At 41.9% G+C, this 22,500-nt stretch overlaps 1 protein-coding gene across 6 annotated transcripts in view; it reads left to right on the top strand.

Annotated features, from left to right (window-relative positions):
- Positions 1–22,500, top strand: part of pard3bb (par-3 family cell polarity regulator beta b) — a 320,254-nt gene that overhangs the window by 207,673 nt on the left and 90,081 nt on the right. For all 6 annotated transcript variants that reach the window (XM_017470650.3, XM_047155924.2, XM_017470649.3 and 3 more), the window contains one exon: positions 18,713–18,922. In XM_017470650.3, coding sequence (XP_017326139.1) covers positions 18,713–18,922 — 210 coding nt within the window. The remainder of the gene's footprint in view (positions 1–18,712; positions 18,923–22,500) is intronic.

Below are 22,500 nucleotides of genomic sequence, written 5' to 3'. Positions count from 1 at the left end.
GTGTTCCTTTTCTGTTTACGAGTTGGGAATGCAACCTGCACAGGACACCATACACACACAAACATCATTCACACACGCGTTATACGTAGAGGCGAGTTAGACATGCCGATGTACCTACTGGTATGTTTTTGGGAGGTGAGAGGAAACCAGACTCTTCCACCTCTCTGACACATACTGATAGATGAACCCCCCCATGAGTGTTTGCAGCCCATGTTTGGTCGGGTGTGAAAACTGTTTTAGAACCCCATGTAATCTTGGGAATCGATCTCCAGTTCATACTGGTCTAGCGTTTGCTTCATGGGCTGGGTAATGAGTAACGTGTTTGGTCAAACTTGTCATGTTACTTTCCAATTCTGAGTTCCACACTGGCACGAGAAGACATGGTGGTCTGCAGATAACCGAGCTGAAATTGATCAGCAGAAACTTCGATTAAAATAAAGAGAACTTTAATTAAACCAATATTATTAATAACAAAATTGATCTGCCTGTTTAAATTGTAGCAGGAATGAGGGGTAAAATTGCTCAGCGGTTCAGGGAAGAAAACCTGCAGTGATAACGCCATCCTCCAAACAAACCCAGAATCAATCTGGAGTAAGCAACTCAAGTACTCAAGCCAAGTGTTTAAAAAAATAAATAAATAAATAAAAAAGCCCTTAGGCTGTAACGAACCAGAATCAGTCAATCTGAATAAAATTTGCATGCTGAAAAAGCCAATGCAGTTAAATAGGAAAGGACACAGGAATGTGGAAAATGAATTTGCTCTGAGGTTAATTTGTCTTTGTTTAATGCCCTAACAGTCGGGTCCATAAGTATTTGGACAGTGGCACAATTTTTGTCATTTTGCCTCTGTACACCACTACAGTGGATTTGAAATGACGCAATCAAGATGTGAAGTGTAAAGGGGGTTTAATAAATATATTGTCTTGACCGTTTGGAAATTACAGCTATTTAATTTTTTTTTTTTTTTTTTTTTGCAGAGTCCCTCCATTTTCACAGGCTGAAAAGTATTTGGACAATTAACAGATAAACATATTCATGGCCAGGTGTGGCCTGTTTCCTCGTTATTTCCTGACAGATCAAGAAGATAAAAGGTCTGTGTTTGATTCCAAGTGTTGAATTGGCATTTGGTAGCTGTTCATGGGAACTCTCACTATGTGGTCCGATGAGGTGTCCGTTCAAGTGAAGCATGCAAGTGGTCATGAAACCAACCTTGTGAAGTTGTACATAGGCTGAATTATGGAAATTGTGTCACTGTCCAAATACTTATGGATCTGACTGTCTGTGACCATTAATCCCTGCAAGTTTGTGACCATCAGAAATGTAAGGCAATACAAAAAAAAACAAGAGGGCGGAGTTGTGCTCTGGGTGGTTTTTTTCATCTTCCGAGTACAACTGCATATGAAAGAATGTTTAAAAATTCTTCAATGGCTCCTCTCTCTCTCTCTATCTGTTCTCTGTCAGTCAAGTAAAATGCTGTAGCAGCGGGGACTGCTACAGCTGCTGAGAGAGTGTTCTGATTGGCTGTGTGTGTGCGCGCAAGCATGCACATGTGTGTTGGGTGTGAATGTGTGTATAATCTATGCTCATAGCCGTGCTGTGTTTCTGCCTGATCTGATAAGCTAACCTTGCACGTGTGCTCCACAAGCTGGCCACGTTTTCACCAGATGTTGACTCTGCTCTCTTCATCCCTGTCTTTCTTCCTCTGCAGTATGAACTTCACCTCAGGTCCAGCTGCAGTTAGAGTTAAACGAGGGAGATGATGGTTCAGATTAAACCGGTGGGGGGAGGGAGGAAAGGGCCTGAGGGTTTTCCCCTCTCATATGTATCTCTCCTCTTCTGCAGCCAATACAGGCTCCACTGCAGGCCATGGCTTTGATATATGTGAGATCGAAACCTGCTCCTGATCATACATCTCCTGCCCTCAGTGACCATGTATCACTCCTGACTTATAATAGTCTATAACTCCTGTCTAATAGTCATGGCACTGTACACCCTAGCTGAATCTAGCATACTAGTAAAGACAGCAGGGCCCAAAAATCTGTATTCACTTCCAAAACCTTTATCTATTTCATCATTTATCAAAAATGGATATTACTCATGTTCATTCATTCAGTTATTCATTTTCAGTAACTGCGTTATCCTGGTCAGGGTTGTAGTGGATCCAGAGCGTATCCTGGGAATGCACCCTGAGTGGGACACCAGTCCATCACACACTTATTCACACACTCATTTACACAAAAGGCAATTTATCTTAGCCAGTCCATTTGCAGGGATGATTTTGGGAGTAACGAGGAAACCAGAAGAAACCCACATGGACATGGGTAGTGTATCTAAAACTCCATGCAAACAGTAACTTGAGCTCAGGAATGAACCTCTGGAACCTTGATTGCATACATACTGTGCTGTAGCAAATATATATATATATATAAAATCTTTATGCACAGTGGTGCTTGTAGACTAAGAGAACCAAATTAAACAAACGAGATAAAATAGTATACTCGATCATTTATTTATTGAGGAAAATGATCCAATATTACGTTTCCATTTATTCATTTAGCAGACGCTTTTATCCAGAGTGACTTACAATTGGTATTTGTATTTGGTATACAATTGGAATTGGAAATTCCATCTGTTTGTCAGATAATTAAGGAAATTAGCACCAGGTGCCAGATGAATGCACACACACAAAACATATATGTAGTTGGAATTTCCAATTCCAATTACATATGTTTTGTGTGTGCGTGTGTGTTCATCTGGCACCTGGTGCTAATTTCCTTAATTATCTGCACTACTCTTACTTATTATCACGCACCACTTTCACTTAGTCTGCAAGCACCACTGTGCATAAAGATTTTATATATATATATATATATATATATAAGAACCGTATTTAACTGGCAGCATTCCTGTTAGCATAACTTTCCAATTTTCACTGACTTTGCAAGATGGTGAGCCGCTCTAAGGTGACTGAAACCCTGCTGTTGTCCAGATGAAGGCCAAAGGGATGACCCTTTCAGCCATTTCAAGAGAAGTTGGTCGTTCCAAATCTGTGATTTCTAGAATATTGCAGCGTTTCAGTGACACTAATTCATTCAAGTCCCCCCAAAAGGCTGGTCGTCCACGTAAGACAAATGTATGAGAGGACAGGATAATGCGGAGACTCACGATGGGGAATCAACACTGCAGCTGGAATTGCAGCTGGAACTCTCTAATATTGATTGTGTGTGTTTGTATATAGCGCTGGAAAAAAATTGAGACCACTGCGAAATGATCAGTTTCTCTGGTTTTACTATATATAGTTTGATGGCTTGTGACCATCCATCATCATCTTGATCACATTCCAGAGGTTTTCAATAGGGTTCAGGTCTGGGGCTTGGGTTGGCCATGGTAGGGTCTTGATGTGGTGGTCCTCCATCCACACCTTGTTTGACCTGGCTATGTGGCATGGAGCATTGTCATGCTTTAAAAACCAAGGAAGCAAGTTTTTTTTTTTTTTTTTCCCCCCCAGGCAACCTTGTATGTGGTTTGATTCATGCATCCTTCACAAAGACATATCTGCCCAATTCCAGCCTTGCTGAACCCCCTGGATCATCACCGATCCTCCACCAAATGTCACAGTAGGTGCAAGACACTGTGGCTTGTAGGCCTCTCCAGGGCTCCGTCTAACCATTAGATAACCAGGTGTTGGGCGAAGCTAAAAATTGGACTCACCAGAGATGATGATCTTACTCCAGTCCTCTACGGTCCAATTCTTATGTTTTTTTGCAAACCTCAGCCTGGCTCTTCTTTGCTTCTCATTGATGAATGGCTTTTTTCTAGCTTTGCACGACTTCAACCCTGCCCCTAGGAGCCCGTTTCAAACCGTCCTCGCCATGCACTTCACCCCGGCAGCCGTTTGCCATTCTTTTTGTAGGTCACTTGCTGTCACCCTACAGTTGTCGAGTGACATCCGAATGAGTTGCCGGTCCTCCCGGTCAGTGGAGGGTCGTTTTCACCCTCTGCCAGTTTGTAGTTTTGTAGTCCCCAATGTCTGCTGCTTGACCTTGTTCTAATGTACTGAAATTGTAAGGATGGAAGCAACCCGACGCTCACCGTGCCCCTCTGCCAGTAAAGCCAGAATTGAACCCTTCTTTTCCTCACTCAAAACTTTCCTTTTCAACTCTTTTGGCATGGTCAGTAGTTATTTTTTCCCAGTTATTTTTGAGGTACTACCAGCACTGTCTTTGCCATCCAGCTGGTCCGACTGCAAGAGGATAGTGATGACCACAGCAGTGGTTTTTAAACTTTTCCTTGTTGAAAAAGATTTCATTCAGGTGATCGCCTGATCAGTACCTCATTCAGTAGAATGACGTGTGCCTGTGTTGGATATGTTATGTATTATCATTATCATGGCTACTGCTTTCTATTCATTCTAACATGCTTCTTATTTTAGTGACTCGTGCTGTAATCATTTTGCAAAATTGTACCATTCTTACAAGCAAGGGAATAAAAAAGACACTCCTGGTATTGGACTCTACTCTATCATTTCCCACTGTTCTTTTATTTAATTACCAGCATTTCCACTTGTGATGTAATAAGCACTGAGGCCCAGTGACTTCAATGATCTCGCTATCTGTAACGTTTCAGTTTCCATCATGACACCTCTGTAGGTTTCTGATTCTGAACTGGTGTCTGACTAATGGCTTGCTTTTCTCTCTTGGCATGTGCGATTTTTCTCCACGCTTGCAGTAAAAACAGGCCTGGTAATACATTTAATAAAACAATCCATTCTTCTGCAGATTTACCGATGTTCGTGCTAATGTTTATTGACAGGTCGGCGAAGGCTTTGCTGACTAGCTGGCTTCGGTGGAAGCTGGTGCACAAAAAATAGGCCCCAAATGCCTCTTCATGAGCTTTGACATATTTAATTATCAGGATAGTCTTAAGAGCCTTGGCTGCATGCTTTTAATCTACCTAAAACCACTTCATCCCCCCCCCCCCCCCCTTCTCTTTCTCTCTTTTTCTCTCTCTTTATGTGATTTCTAGCCTTAGAATCCAATTCCCATCAAAACTGTGTCACACCTTCCTCTCCGTGAGGCCTGTATAATCACACTGCGGCCACAGGAATCATTCAGGTTTTCGTCTGCTGAAGGAGACTGACGATGAAGAAGCAGCTTACATGCAAATGCCTCATGTCTAACGGTAAAACCTGACATTGTCCTGCTGCTAGTATCTCTCCTGCAGTATTTCTTTTCTTTCTCCAAATGGCCCTGCTCTCTGCAGCAGCAAACAGCTCCTCCGGTGACATTTTTCTGCAGAGGATTGGATTTATCAGTCGTTTGTGTCCTTTCTGCTGTGTTTGGGAAATGCAGTAAGCAGAGGGAAAGGATTAGATCATGTTACTGCTGCTCGTCACATCAGAATAGACTTTTGTGTATGAGAGAGAAGTTGAGGAAAGAAAAAGTCAGTGTGTGTAGTTGAAGTAAGTGTGTGTATAGCCATTCAGTGCCTGCTCGCTCTCTCTCTCTCTCTCTCTCTCTCTCTCTCTCTCGATGTCTGCTGGTCTATAAAAACTCTTAATTTGCCAGACATGTTATGAATTTAAGGACCTTATAAGTATTAATGATTCAAATTGCCAGCCTATTATTCAGTCATTTGTCGTAGAGCATATAATTCAGCTACTGCTATGAATAAATCAACATGTATAGTGAAGCTAATAGGAAAGGTGTGTAGTTATGCGAGTGAGGAATGCAAGTCTGAACCGATAATGGATTTGGCTTTCGATTTTTGGGATTCCCTTTTCTATTGTGTTTAAACGGGGGGAAATGACATCAGCTAACACACAGTGGATAATACAGGGTCATTGTATAAGCTGCAGGAGCGGATGTTACACCAAGGCTTTATTTTTCCCTTTGTACTACATCCTTATTACCGCCATCATTATGCAGAAGATTTTATTATTTTCATAATAATATTTTTTATTATTGTCCTTACTTAATGTTTGGTAAGGCATTTATTACTTTATTAAACAGTAATAAATCCATCCGCCCATCCATTTTCTGTACCGATTACCCTACACGGGGTCGTGGGGGAACCTGGAACCTATCCCAGGGAACTTGGTGCATGAGGCGGGGGACACCCTGGATGGGGTGCCGACCCATTACAGGGCTCAATCGCACACGCACACATTCACCTATTCACACACTATGGACAATCTTAGAGATACCAATCAGCGTACAACACGTTTTTGGACCAGGGAGGAAACCGGATTACCCGGAGGAAATCCCCCGAGGCACAGGGAGGACATGCGAATCGAACCTATAACCCTGGAGGTGCGAGGCAAACTTACTAACCACTAAGCCACCATGCCTCCACAATAATAAATCATTTATATTTAGTAATTTATATAATCTTCCTCTGAATTTTATATATATATATATATATATATATATATATATATATATATATATATATATATATATATATATATATATATATATATATATAACTATATATAATTACAAATTCAAAGAAAAGTTCATCTTTTAATTGAATATTTTTTCTTCTTTTCGTTTTTGGCTACAAGCATATAAACAAAAGCATACAATCTGTGTTAAATGTGAGTTATTTATATGATTATATGGGTGTTTTGTATTGTATTTGGCATAATAAAGAACGTATTAAATATTGCGCTCTCTCTCTCTCTCATATATATATATATATATATATATAATATATATACATATATATTCTCCATTCCCTCCACTCCATGAGCCCCACGTCTTTCTTCCCATATTAATTTGCCCTCTTTAAGCTCTCAGCTATGTATCCAAACTGCCTTTCTCTCCTTGCTCCCCTCAGACTGCGCGGTGTGTGTGTGTGTGTGTGAGAGAGACTGAGCGAGTGGCCTAGGAGCAAAGCACCCTGGGAACTCCTTTCCCTCATTGCTCATGGCTGTGTGCACAGACCGCAGGCCACAGTGCTTTGGTTCCAGAGCAAACACCCGACCTTCCCGCTCAAGTCATGGAAAACCCCAAGCTCGCCAGGCCCAAGAACACTTCTAATGGAAAATATGATCAGATGATGTATTTTCTCACTTCATTTTTGGGGGAAAATAGAGACCTGATGGTGTTTTTTCATGTCAAGGTGCAGAAAAAGCTAGGTGTTTTGTGGTCTGAGGAACAGTCCATGAACATATTTGTACCATAAATCACAGAAGCAGATTTTATTTAAACTAGGTAAATCAATATGCTTGTAAAAATCTATTTGAAGCTGCTTATACTGTTGGGCTCAGATTTAGGTCATTCAGCTCTCGGCCTTTCGACACCCATTAGCTTTTGTATTACTTAAAAACGTCAGGTCATCAGCGTCTCTGTGTAAATAGTTGATTTGACACCATGGTTGGCGCTCAGTGACCCGGAGAGGAGGGAAGGGGTTATTTCTCTTTATATTGGAAGACAGGGCCTTGAAAAAAATGTGTGTTGTGACAAAGTGCTATTTGTTGAAGTATTATCCACTCATAGCCTGAGAAAGAACTTGGAAGGACATGTCTGTATGCAAGATTGACTCCTCATTCATCTGAGGTTCATGGCTGACCCACACAGAAAGACTCGAACCTGCCAGAAACCGGGATCCAAGATCACATACTGTACATGTAAGGACTATGGAAACATGCATCAGGAAGGTGTTATAATTGAACATTTCTGTTTTGTCGGTCACTTTCTGTCTTTCTGTATGAGACATTTAGTTGTAATCATCTGCATCCTCTTCTCGAAAGCATGAAGGTATCTCATGCTATGTCTCAAATTGCATACTTCTTGTACGGTTCTAAGTGAATGTAAACAAACTAATTGAAATTGATAGATAACGTGTTCTAAATGGATATAAATACAGATATGAATAGGTGGTGTGCTATATTTGTGTTTGCCAGAAATGTTCACCGGGTATCTGTGAACATTGAAATGTCTTTTCATCTGACCACGAGCGAGCGGCCAAACAAAGACCATTCATTAGCATTAGCATCAGCATAAACGTTGGTTTTTTGTAACTGTTTGATCAGGGTTACAGTGCTTTAAAATGCAATAATAGTGTGTTTATATTTTGGGAAATGGAACATATCGAATATATAGTGGGCAGAAAAATAGAAAGAAAAATAATAAAAGCACCAATCGGGTCCAACAATACGTTCCCGCACAAGATGTTTAGTTGAGACTGGAGTGATGTAGCTGAGGTTGAGGAACTGTCAGAGCCAGAACACTCGCACCATGCTGACACTGCTGCCATTTCTACCTCAGTTTTTTTTGTCCTCCCAGTGTTTTTCGGGGGGGGAAAAAAATAGCTTCTATTTCAGGCCACACTCTCTTCAGGTTTAAATTTGAATACAGATGCACTAAACAGTTACAGATGTAGTGGACCTCCTTGTTATTCTAGTATATGTAAACATCAGATGTGTTTACACTGAGAAATATGATCTGGATTATGGACTATATTTGACAAACAGTTGAAGGATGGACACTTTTTGCATGAACCTGCCCCACAGAAGGGAATGGGAGGAGCTTGTAGCTGAAAGCGTCCAGAATTGACAGCAGTTTGTCTAAGCCATAAAATTGTAATTGTTACAGTGAGCTTTACATTAAAATAAAATGTAGCACAATACACAGTGTAGCCTATCTAGCTATGGCCTGGTCAAACTGGACTCACAGCACTAATATTTCCTTCCTTCAGTGGAGCTAAAGCTGTAGTACTGCTAACGTTTGCCTCTCTATCGCCATCTCTGGTAGAAACATAAAAGTGCAACTTACTTGCAGAGTTTTTTTTTTTTTTTTTTTTTTTAATGTGGGTTGTGCTTTGGCACTGTTCCTCTGTGTGGATGAATCTGATGATTTGAAGGATACGTATGTGTTGTATATTAACTCCAGTACTTGACAACGAAGGTGGCGCAGGAGTACGGTTTTTTTGGAGTAGAGGTGAAATGCTCTCTCTCATAGCTATGAGAAAATTAGTGCAATTTATCACACTGACCATAGGAAAACAAAAAAACAACAACATAGGAAACTCTATACCTAGCTGAATCCAGTGAACAAGTGCGCTAATGTTAGCTAGCTACCTATTCAGCCACTGAAATATCGTACCTGTTCTATCTCTGCGTCAGTCTTCAAGCCCTTCAGATCTCGGAGCTCTTGCCACCTCTCAAAAGCCATGCCGATATTTATCCTTGTTTTAGCAAGGGCTCTGTTAAATTCTAAGGAACTGTTGTAAGAACAAGCTACAAACACTCCACCATCCTCAGCGCAGACACTCGCGATATAGTTGCTGGGTCTTTTTCTTTCTGTTTACGGACGTGACATAACCACGCAAAGATGATTGACGTCAAAACCGACGTTTCCCGCAAAATCCGACCCGACAGCTCAAATTCTAAATCGTTATTTTAAGCTTACTGTTATTGTGATTGGGATAAGGTAAAGAGACACTTTTCAACACTGAATTATTTTATTTTTTTTATAAATTTGCATAAAAAATAATTGTTTTTTGTTCATTTTTAACCCCAAAATAGTTCCGTACTACAGCTTTAAGGAAGCACAGAGAGCCAGGCAGTCCTCAATGTTATAGGGTGTTTAACTATTACTATATTTTATTTTATTTATTTATTTATTTGTTTTAAGTATTATTGATACAATCATAATTGACTGTCTAACATATTCCAGTCAGACTAATATGTTTCTTTTAGGAAGTTGTTCATATTCATATCTCATCTTCATCTAGAGCCCAATAACATAAAAGAAGCAGAAATGATAGCAAACTCAGTAGCACGTACACTGTCTTGTTAAAATTTAGTGCAAATGTTTTGGGTCAAATTGGTGGGAGGTTCAGGAGTAAAAAGCTCTAATGGTGCCAGTAATAAAAGCGGGCTTTATTTCTGCCTAATGTGTTTAATATTTCAGTAGTTGGATTACATTAATAGAATAATTCTGCGTGCTGGGATCATGCATTTTTAAAGGCGCTCCACATACAGTTAGAAAATCTGGTGCAGTCGGGGTGTTTGGCAATCCTCTCATGCACGAACGCCATTTGAGACACAGCTTTAGTGCAGTAAGTGGCAATTGTGGGTGCAGTTCTGTGACCCCAGCTGACAGATGCTTGCTCTCCTGTCTCATTGTTGGTGGTGCATTTTCGAGCCATCTGCCCTTTGTCCAAAGAGCAGTCGGTAAAAAAGATGAGACGTAATGAATGTCAAGCACTCGTTCACACCGAGGCCAGTGCAGTCTTAATAAGCGCACCGTTTCAATGAAAAGCAAGCGTGAAAGGAGCAGACGCTGCTCATCTGCTTGTAATACGAGCTGTATCGTTTACTGGGGCTGTTTTCTTTTCTGAGGAACATCACATGTTGCAAATGTCTTGCCCAAATAACAGCCAGAACCACAGACAGCCCTCACCGATGACTGCTACGATAAGAAACCACAGTATTGTAAACAAAGCGTGTATGTCTCAGCTCAGGGGAAAATACTTATAAGTAGATGCGTATAAGGCATGCTTTCATTGGTTATTTTTTCTCCTTATTTTCGAAATCTGAATCCGGAGAGACCTTTGCCTTTTCCTCTACTTTGATTGGCCAGCGGAGCTGCGGTCGGCGTGCTGAGCCGTTAGCTGCCCACAGCACAAGCTGCTCCTTAACTGTTTGGCAGCTTTGTTTGAGTCATTAGCCTGTAAACGTTGTGCTTTTTATAATAATTCGCCTAAGTGAGAGGAGAAAATTGCTGACAGGCAGAGAAAAGGCCGCCTGCAGATGTGTTTCGTTGCTTTTGTTCAGACAGACAGAGAAAGTTCTCGGGATCTGTCTGAGGTTTTCCACACCGTGCCAAGAGCGCCAGCACATCCAGGTCAGGAATTTGTGTGGAAATAAATAAGCAGAATGGAGGTCTGTCGCTAAGAAACACGAGACCACCAAAGCATCTAAGAGATGAGAGACGGTGTTTGTGTGTGTGTGTGTGTGTCAGACAAAGATAAACATTTATAAATGAGCATTTAATGCTCGTGTTTGATGTGTGTGAATGGTCGACGCAAGTATGTCTGAAATGGAAAGGTTGCAAATCCTGGCTTTTATACTGTAGGCATGCATAAGGGAAGGGATTTCAGTTTGGGTGTGTGTGTGTGTGTGTTTGTGTTGGAGAGAGGAGGGGAAAGAGATTTGTGCTGGCTGGTAAGTGTGCAATTTTGTGTGTTAGAGAAAGATATCGATTGTATTTATGACAGCTGTGCTGATGAAGTCTCTCCGATTCTTTACTTCCTTTGTGTCCGTGTCCTTTAACAACCTTCCTCCAGATTACTTTCCTTCTGAGTCGGCATTTTACACACACACGCGCGCGCACACACCACTGTGTTGACTGAAAGACAGATGATTGCTGTCTGAGGCATAGGCTTGAGTAAAGAAATCACATAAATCCCCCTTCCTCGCTCTCTCTCTAGCTCTCGCTCTCTCTCTATCTCTCTCACACACTCTCTCTCTCTCTCTCTTTGTATGTCTGTCATGCTTAAGCTGAGATTTCAAAGCCTCTTCACCTTTGAACATTAAACATTACACATTTTCCTCCACTTCTTTCAGATTGTTCTCATATTTTCCCTTTCTCTTTGGGCTTGTTATCTTTTTCTCTTTTTCCCATTGAGTCGGTTGTCATTGTGGTTGTTGCGTCCTCTTCTCCATTGTGGTTAGTGTGTGTGTGTGTGTGTCTGAGCACGTGTATGCGAGCGTGTGTGAGAAGACAGTAAGGAAGCCAAGCCGTTTATAGTGAATCGAGCAGGCCTTCAGAAGCCGGGCAGTGTTTAGGAATCAGCAGTAGTCCGATTTGTTCCTGCGTGTAATTGTGACTTTGAAAATAAACAGCCGTCAGCCAAGCGAGAGCTCCTCTGTCATCCTGCTGCTCTCTCTCTCTCGCTCCCACCCGTTTTTTTCACCCCCTCGCTTTGTCACTGTCTTTCCTTCCGCGTATTTTCCCTCCACTTCTCGTTGTTTGTAATTGAGAAGACGTTTGGTGTTGATGTGAGCTGAAGGCCACCATGTTTGCTTGATTGGGATTGATGGATTAATTTGTCTAGTGGAAAGCCATCTGGTCGTGTAGGTGTGTGTGTTTTCGTGTGAGTGAGTGTACTACCGTTTGCAGGTGTATCTGTACTTAGTCTAAATTTTTGCCCAGATTCTTTCCCCTCTCTCTCACACACACACACACACACACACACACTCTCGATTTCAGTTCATTGCTCTTCATTACCAGGTTTGCCATCATCCTGGAAAACCTGCAAATGTAACATGGAAATGTATAGTCTAGTTTCCCAGAAGAATCGTTTAAAAAAATAAATAAATAAAAAAAATTTTTTTTTTTTTTTTTAAAAAGATGGATAAAATGTCCTGAAAATATTGATATCCCCCCCCCCCCCCCCCCCCCCAAAAAAAAGCTGTTAAGCCACTCGGATTACAAGAGTGATTTGTTTTTTTCATATTCTATCATTAGCTGAAATTACGTTCATACAGTGATGCTTAAAGTTCTTGCTCCATATTTTCGTAAACGTGTCAGTCATCAGTTAATAACCTGATTAATAACATTAGCAACCCTTTTAAAGCACTAGCTCTCATGTACAGGCAATTGCAGAAATATTGGCACCCTCCCAAATTTACACTATATGGCCAAAAGTATGTGGACCCCATCCTAATGGTTGCGTTCAGGTGTTTCAGCCACACTCAGTGCTAGCAGGTGCACGTAGACATACAACCTCCATAGACAAACATTGGCAGTCATATGAGTCGTACCGAAGAGCTCGGTGACTTGGCGCTGTCATAGGATGCCATCTTTCCTACAAATCATTTTGTGAAATTTCTGCCCTGCTTGACAACTGTAAGTGCTATTGTTGTACAGTGGAAGTGCCTAGGAGCAACAACAGCTGAGCCACGAAGCGGTAGATCACGCAAACTCGGAGTCTGACTGTTGAGTCCTGAAGAGCGTAGCACGTAAAAATCATCACACACACCAGCTCGGTATGACTGTCGTCGTAGCCGACATCCTGCTGCTCAGAGATCACTCTGTCTCTAGTCATGGTTATAACATCATCACTGATACTTTTAATCTGTCGAATCCTCTGTTGCGTCACTCACTACATTGTTCCTCTAGAAGCCGCATCAGCACAAGATCTGTGCCTCAGGAGCTTCATGAAATGGGTTTCCATGGGCGAGCGGCTGCGTGCACGCTTAAGATCACTATCTACAATGCTAAACGTCAGCTGTTGTGGTGTTTGGGCTGCAACTCCATATTAATGCCCCTAGCTTTGGAATGGGATGTCCAGAAGTTCATATAGGTGTGATGGTCACGTGTCCACATACTTTTGACCATACAGAGTGCCTTCATCTACTTCAGCTGTTTCCTTTGCTCAATCTCTCATAGTTTTGCTGCATCCTGCCGCCCGTTGCTGATGTATTTATGTTCTCTTTTCCTTCATCTTCTCTTCTGTAATTCTAGAGAAGCAACCATCTTCCTCCCAGGTGGTCCATATGCTGCTTTTTCTAGTCCTCTGATTGGTCAGTGCAGCTAATAGAAGGGAAGTAGAAGATGCAGATATGTGGGAGGGTTGGTGTATAAGCGCTGTAGATAACTACTGTTCTGGAGAAGAGCCCCCGTTCCTAAAGGGCGCAGTGTTTGGTTTGCTGCTGGGAGATGGATTTTATTAGGTTGCACATGGTGGACTGGTACCCACGCTTGGCCATCGATCACCCTGTTTTCACAGCGACAGTCTCCCTGTCTTGTTTTCTCTCGCTCGCTCGCTCGCTCGCTCTCTCTCTCCCTCCCCTCCATCCCTCCCTGAGTGGCAGTGACCCCACCCAGCCGCTAACCCAATAAAGGTGAACTGTAATTATGAGATGTCTTTTTAAAAGTCTGTCACCGGCAGTTATAACAGCAATACATCTCCTCCACCTCAAATATTATAACACAGACTGGGGACAGTAAGCCTTTCTCTAGCCGTCTGACCCCACAGTGGGTCCGGAAGACAAATTCTGGATTTTAGGTCTTCAAAGCTAGCAGTCTCGTTAGGAAGTGTGGCTGGACCGAAGGAGTTTAAATTAGCTGCAGATATTTTTCTTGGTGCTGCACACAGACATAGATTAAACTTCTACTTCACCACAAAAAAAATAGCAATCATGGCAGTCTTTTTGAGGTTTTTTTTTTTTTTTTTTTTTTTTTTTTTTTTTTAAGACTCGTGTATTTGCAGGAATATTTTTGTGCATGGGGGTTCACCAAAACATGGCTTTCCCATAATCTGTGCAAACTTCTCCACTGCACTTTCAAACACGTTCTCACCGGTTGGATCCGTAGCACAGACGCAAGCGCAGCTCGATATCGCATGACTTTTGCATGATGCCTTGCATACGACTCAACACCTGGCAATAGGGAAGTAGCTGTGTTCTTAGTTTTTGTTGTTTTTCTTCAGGGGAAAAAAGAAGTACAATATTCTAAAGCATCGAAACAAAGATTTTGTACAATTTTACAAATTTTTTTCCCTCGTTTCTTTTAAAGCACATGTTTTAGCGTGATGAGTAAAAAGATTGTAGCATTACATGTCACAGAAAAGCTAATAAACAGGTTTAGCGGCTTAAATCGGCCACATATTCTGTCACACTAACGGCAACGCCTGCAGACTCGTGAGCTTCTGTAGGAGACTTGTACGGTGTAACCGTTTGGCTCACCATTCTTGTGTGATCAATCACACTGCCAGTGAAATGTTTTTGGACACATTGTATTACACTTATTGGTAAAGCCTTTTGGTTAAATACACTAGACATAGACACTCTGAGTAAGAAATTCTGTAGAGTTGAAGTGAGGAATGAGTCTAACCCTTACTTTTAACGGGAAAAATGAAGTAGTCAGCTCGAGATCTCGTTAATTAGACACTTAATTAGACACTTTAATTAGACACTTAGCACACAGCATATATTTGTCTTCGAGCCGATACTAACACTGTCTTAATAGAAACTCTAAAGCAAATCTTAGCTTTGCAGTAACGTGGAGTTTTACAGCAACTGCTTCACCACACAGGCGATATTACCTTCAATAAAGCCCATTAGAATCTGAAAGTGGACGACTAATAAGTCCTTAAAAGTAGAGTTTGGTATTTGAGGGAACAGCTAAACATTAAAATAAATAAATAAATAAATAAATAATTTTACTTGTGGTGTACACCAAAAATAATGTCTGTGATATTATCAACAAAACTGACCAAAATTAGGGACTAATGGTCCTGTCTGTAATGTTGGGCTGACTTTATGTCAAGACCGTATCAGTACTGCTTATGTAGGTCTCCACCTTCTGACTGGAACACACTGACTGACCGAGCCCTCACTGGGTGAAATAAACCTAGACAAGTGCCAGTGTTGATTTTATTTGTAACGTTTAATTGTTCTGATATTACCGTGAAATGTATGTTCAGTCTTGCCCTGTGAACAGAACGATGGGTTTACCCTCAGGCGGAGAAGTGCTGACTACCTAGGAAGCCTATTTCTACATCAAACAGAGGTTTACTGATATTTTGAAACGTCCTTGATGACGATACTCTGTTGCGTCTAACGATTTACAGGTATACGTCATATCAGGACATGACTGTTTACGACTCTGCATCCTCCTCGTCCATGTCAGTGAGGAAGAAAAGAAGTCGGAAGCAGGAACGGTTACAAAAATAATAATAATAATAATAATAATGAAGACTCTCAGCCTGTGTGTTGTATGTCGCTGTGCTCAGTTTGATGGACAGGAGTGCATCCCTTAAAGCTGTAGTATTCTCTTGTAAGAATGTGCAGAGGCAGACAGACGGAGGCGGAGGATGACAGGAAGTCCTCAGCAGAAACATCACGGTGACAGCCGACCTTTAAAATCCTGCTTTCCTTCTCGTGTCTTGTAAACCTGGCGATGTTCTGCTCACAGTAGTGCACTAACAGGTGTCATGTGTTTGCCTCAGCTTTAATGGGGTTCCCCAAAACACACACAGACACACAGAGGGAGAATCAGGTAGCATGCATCTAAAGTGACATTTAGCACTGTCAGGCATTACACGCCTGGTGTGATACACACACACACACACACACAGAGAGAGAGAGAGTCGAACTTTATTGTTATGCATGTTGAAAATCCTTCTAGCTGAGTTACCTCTTGCCCTTTCCCGTTGACACTTGTCCCACATTAACACGCTGCAACAGAAAAGGTCCTTGGATATTTCCCAAATTTTAGGTCTCATGCTCAGACACAAACTGGTTCTCTGGATTCCAGCCTGTTAGAGGGTTCTCCATGGACTAGCGTCTGTAGCGTATCTTCATTCAAGCATTCAGTCCAGTGGACAGCACTAATTACATCGCTCCTAAAGGAATACTCTAGCGCATTCAACCGAATCTCTCTCCATCGCATCTGTAGTGTATATGCGAGTACCATGGGCAAGAAGCTCTACACGTTTCCCTGTACTGAGAAAAGACCGACAAAATACATCAAAAATTTACATTGCATTTAAAATATATATATATATATATATATATCTGTGTAATATAAATTCAAAACTATTAATTGCATTGAAACAATGAAGATATTCGGATGTAATAGACACGAGAGTCCTACCAAAGCTGCTGTTATCCAAAGTTCAAGCACTGGCGTGACGCAGTAAAAAGTCATTATGGTTACTGATCGTTTCTCAGTGGAAGTACGCTATAGATACACCAGCCACCCCTACCCTTAGATGTCTAGTTTGAGGTTCACTTCAGCAAGCGTTCCATTTGTTTTCTTCATTGCAGGTAGAGATAATGTTTATCGGTAGTCGCGTATACGCTACAGATGTGTTGACGGAGATAACACTGATAAAACTCTGGTAAATTCCTTTAAAAAATATTCACACAGTTCCTCTCCTGTACTCTTCTTCCCTCTCAGGAGGCCAGCAGCATCTGTACGTTTCTTTCTTTCTTCTCTGACCGTGTCATCCAGGCAATCTTCTTCTAAAGAGCAATTATTCCCCTAAGGTATCTTTCTGATATGCTTTTCAAAAATAGCGAGGTATTAAGGCTCATCTCTCACCTTATAATGCTTGTTGTCCGTGATGTCATAATTATTTCAATGCATCACTGAATCCTTGTGAATAAGTAGTTTTGGGGGGGGGGGGGTGGGTTCAGTTCTGTTCAGCTCAGTTTCTGTGCCTGTTAATGTTCTCTGATCATTATTTTTTGGTGGAACCACCATGTCAACCATGTAGTATTCAATTTGAAAGGTTTTCTGGTCTTCAGAAGTGTTTTGGATGACTTTGTGATCGACCGTTTTACAAAAACACTGTGATGGTTCAACATTTGATGTTCACAGCACAAAAAGAATCTCTTTGCAAAAGAGATTTCCCGATTTCCCACTCATCTTGTTACCTGACATGCTACCGATGAAGCCTCATTACACTCCAACACACCCACCTACTCAAAGCTTTTGTTTTCGTCATACATTATTATCCCAACTAATGACAGACAGAGCTCATGAGAAATGGGGTTTTGAAAGGTTTAAAAAAAGAAACACACACACACCAGTCTTCCCTTCATCCATCTGACCGCCTTGTCCCTCAATCATATATGTTCTCAGTTGTCTTACTGATAGTTTGTGTGTGATGTAGGCTTTCCTCCTCTCGCTCTTCTCTTCTCTGCCCTTGTTTTGCTCTGGCTGACCGTGGTCATTCAAATGGAAAAAAAAAAACAACAACCTTGTTCCAACTTCCACTTTCATTTAAACAGCCATTAGCAACAGAGAGCCACAGTGCCGGTGAAGGAGCTGGATGATTGGAATTCTAGCACGGTGCAACACCTGTCGATACAATGATTTCCTTACTTATGAATGAGCGAATTGCGGTGCTTTAGCTGATGGTTTCGGGTGCAGGGAACGGACAGCACAAAGAGGGCTGAAGATGGAGGGATAGAGTGAAAGTTAGAGAAGAAAGAGAAAGAGGAAAGGCCCTGATTGATGGAGGTACCGCTCTCTGGTTCAGTCTCCTCATCCATCACTTGCTGCAGAGCACAGTGTTTAAAAAGTCATTTTCATAAGAGGAAGCAAGCGCCGAGGTGGGGGGGGGGGCTATGGGGGAGTTTAACCCTGTCTACTTCATTCTCGTGCGCACACTCTTTCCTAGTCGAATACGTTTTATTTGGATAATTTCGTTTATTTCGTAATGTCTCAAAATCGCCGCCGGGTATTCCACATGTTATACGTTAGCAGTTTATAGCTCGGTACACATCCTTATTTTTACATTAATGATGGCAGTTATTACGGAAGTGTGTGTTTTTATAGACAGTAAAACCATGTTTACGGCATGTCTTCGCCGCACACAGGCTATACACTGCAGTCCTTATTAACTTTTAACTCTGTCATGAGCGTGGTGTGCCTGGGGAGAATGGTCCAGCTATTGACTCAGTATCCTTCATCGGCATGCATACTGAATTACTCATGTGAAGAATAGTAAATAACGGATAATATGCAAGGCAGGGTTTTTTTTTTTTTTTTTTTTTTTTCCCTCCAAGAGCTAATGTGAGTGATTTTGCCTGTGGTCTTCCAGTCGAATTATGGCATACATTATACAGATATTATACAGACTGAAATTGTATTTGGCGTAGCATTTAAATTCCACATATGGCGGGGAATCTGCTAGGAAAGAAAACTCAAAGCTAATGGGAATTCTCTGTACCTGTCCTCAGCTTTCTCTGGTGTGGAGCTGGGTCCTACTCTGGGCCTGAAGAAGTCCAGTTCTCTAGAGAGTCTGCAGACGGCCGTGTCCGAGGCTCAGAAGAACGACCTGCTGCTCTTCCACAGGCCTCGGGCTCACATGGTGAGGGGTCGTGGCTGCAACGAGAGTTTCCGTGCTGCAATAGACAAATCATACGATGGGCCGGCTGAGGAGGACGATGGTAAATGAGCACAAAGCACTTTCACTTCTGTTTATATTAACCCAATTTAGCTTGAGCCAAATAGTAGAATTGACTTTACTGGTCTATATAAGGACCATAGTAGGCCTTCTATTTCATCTTTTAGTTTACAGTTCTGAAGTTTTTGAACAAAATGTTAGCTTTGACTAGCACTCTAGTCAATCTTTGCTACACCCTCTCTGTGCTCTGTAGTGTGTGGATGGGCTGCATTGCCTCTGCTCTGTTGTTGTGCTCTGCAGTATTTGTGTTCTGTGTCACCGCTGCTATGTTTGTGTAGTTCTTGTTCTGTGCTCTGCTGTGTTTGTGTCGTCTCTGTGCTCTGCTGTGTCGTGTTCTCTGCTCTGCTGTGTTTGTTCTTTTTTTTTTTGTCTGCTGTGCTTGTTTCTTCTGCCATCTCTATGCTCTGCTGTTTGACTCTGTTCTCTATGTTGATGTTATGTTTTGTCTCTGTGCTGTGCTTTATGCAGATGGACCATGTCAACTGAACTCTGTACTGTGCTGTGTTGCCTGTGTGCTGTGCTCTTTGTGTTCTCTCTTCCCTGTTGTGTGTGTGTGTGTGTATATGTTTATATATGCAGATGTGCTATATTGTGCCTGCTATGCACTGTGTAGGTGTGCTGTTGGCACTGTGCTATTCACTGTGTAGATCTGCTCTGTCATCTCTGTGCTATGCACTGTGTAGATGTGCACTGTCATCTCTGTGCTATGCACTGTGTAGATCTGCTCTGTCATCTCTGTGCTATGCACTGTGTAGATCTGCTCTGTCATCTCTGTGCTATGCACTGTGTAGATGTGCACTGTCATCTCTGTGCTATGCACTGTGTAGATGTGCACTGTCATCTCTGTGCTATGCACTGTGTAGATCTGCTCTGTCATCTCTGTGCTATGCACTGTGTAGATCTGCTCTGTCATCTCTGTGCTATGCACTATGTAGATGTGCCATTTTGTCTCTGTGCTATGCACTGTGTAGATGTGCTCTGTCATCTCTGTGCTATGCACTGTGCAGATGTGTTCTGTCATCTCTGTGCTATGCACTGTGTAGATGTGCACTGTCATCTCTGTGCTATGCACTGTGTAGATGTGCACTGTCATCTCTGTGCTATGCACTGTGTAGATCTGCTCTGTCATCTCTGTGCTATGCACTGTGTAGATCTGCTCTGTCATCTCTGTGCTATGCACTGTGTAGATGTGCACTGTCATCTCTGTGCTATGCACTGTGCAGATGTGTTCTGTCATCTCTGTGCTATGCACTGTGTAGATCTGCACTGTCATCTCTGTGCTATGCACTGTGTAGATCTGCACTGTCATCTCTGTGCTCTGCACTGTGTAGATGTGCCATTTTGACACTCTGCTATGCACTGTGTAGATCTGCTCTGTCATCTCTGTGCTATGCACTGTGGAGCTCTGCCATTTTGTCTCTGTGCTGTGCGTTGTGTAGATGTCCTGTGGTGTTCATCAATTTATCATTTAGATCTGAAATTTATATATCTCTTGAAGCTGCTTTGTGACGATTTCCATTGTGAAAAGCGCTATACGAATAAAATTGAATTGAATATGTTCTTTGTAGATGTACTGTGATCTCTGTGCTGTGTCATCTACATGCTGTGTTGTCACTGTGCTGTACTAAGCCCAAATGTGTGTTTTGTTCGTGGCTGTTCTATGTGGCGTTGTGTGGCGTTGTGTGTGTCCGTTGCGATAGAGGAATGGGAAATGAGGAGTTAAGTGAGCATCTGTGTCCCTGTCATGTGTTTTCTATTTTCTAACACCAGTTTAATTGGCCGTCCTGTGAGAGAGCAGAGAGTATACAGACAGAGAAAGCGAGGGAGAGAGAGGGAAGAAGGAGAGCAGAGGAAGGGAGGAAAGTGTGACAGAACATAGATGTCGCTAATTATGCTCAGTGTGAACAGGCTGGCTCTGACAGATACAGCACAGTTGAGGAACAGCAGTCTCAAACTACACACACACACACACACACACACACACACACAATTCAGTACTATTTATTCTACCGCAACCACACACCACCAGTGCCTTCTCCTTACTTTCCACCAATGTCTGTTTGAGCATTAAACAATATATAGGGAAGAAATAGAAGCTGAGAAATAAATATGCATATATTTATATATAAGTTCCTTTAAGCTTGGGTTTGCCTTTCCCACACTAACATGGTCATTAGTGGCCAGTTTCAGATAAGATTTTTTATTTTTATTTTTAAATGCTACATTTAGATTGGAATGCCTCCTTCACCACGGGCACAATTTCTCATCAAAAGCCCAATTTTCTCAACACTTATCCTTTGTTTGCGTCTTGCAGTTGATGTAAACCAGTACTGCTACACTGGTTAGACTGCAGCCATGCAAACTTTGCCATGAATTTAACATTATGTTTTGCACCTGTAGTAGCTAGTCACCTCGAATAAGTACCGTTACTAATGACTAGCTAGCTGTGGATGTGGAAGCTGTTCTGTTTGTATGAGTCTTTTCTTAATTTTCGAACATGAGGTGTGAACTATTTTTGTATTTTTTTCAAACCAAATTCCAGTTTATTTCATCACTGCACTATATTTGTAGCTTTCCACTGGGCTTCATGTTATTCTGCCATTATGGCTGTCAGTGTTTGCCTCCACGTCAAGACATCCAGTTTGCCGCCATCTTCTAAAAATGCAGCGAGTCTTAGAGAAGAGACACACCGGATATTGTTCAGTAAAAAAATAGTTAAAGTTTAAAACATGGTTTAAAACCTATTCTTTTATCTTCTTCTTCACTGTAGGCCAATCATTATGCCAACTGCTCATCTTTCCTCATGCACACGTTTTACAGTAGTGTTAATTCAGACAAATCACCATGGCAACATTTACATGATGTTCGTCATCTTTTTTTTTTTTTTTCTTCAGATTATCATACCGCTGCAAATAAACAACACTTTTTTTTACCCCCCCCCCCTCCCCCTACCCCCCCCTTCATGCGAGAGCATAATTTCTCCTACCAGTCTGATATACTCCCAGCTTTTAACACACGCATGTCTTCAAAACAAACTTTCTGAATTAGTTTTCTCGTTAACACAAATTAACATAACTCTCCCCCCCCCCCCCCCCCCCCCTTCTCTGTCTCTGCATTCAGTGAGAACACAGCTGGTGTTTACCGACATGTGGAGACGGTTGGAGACGGATCATTCACACACATTCGCACATGCAGAAACACACACATACACACACGGGTTATGACAACAGCGGCAGTGAGAGGGACAGTAATTAGGCACATAGTGTTTCCCTCACATCTCATTAGCGTCTGTGCTACGGGCTGCTAATCCTTCCGTGTCCAGAGAATAAGGCTAAAAAACCACCTAGTGACTGTGTGTTTGTGTACGTGTGTGTACAGGCAGGATCTGCACATCTACGCCAATAACAGACTTGTCCTTCCAGCCCCGATCAATATTCTCTTGTTTAAGCAGCTTTGCAGAAAACCTTCCTGGCGTTGTTTGTCCACGTGATGTACTCTTCAGATGGCCAGCTATGAGGGATTAGGAGTTACGTTTCTCACTCTTACACTCAGGAAACAACA

Source organism: Ictalurus punctatus, chromosome 6 (genome assembly GCF_001660625.3).
Source record: "Ictalurus punctatus breed USDA103 chromosome 6, Coco_2.0, whole genome shotgun sequence".
NCBI lineage: Eukaryota > Metazoa > Chordata > Actinopteri > Siluriformes > Ictaluridae > Ictalurus > Ictalurus punctatus.
Note: the sequence above shows the minus strand (reverse complement) of the source record. Positions and strands in the feature narration are given on the sequence as shown.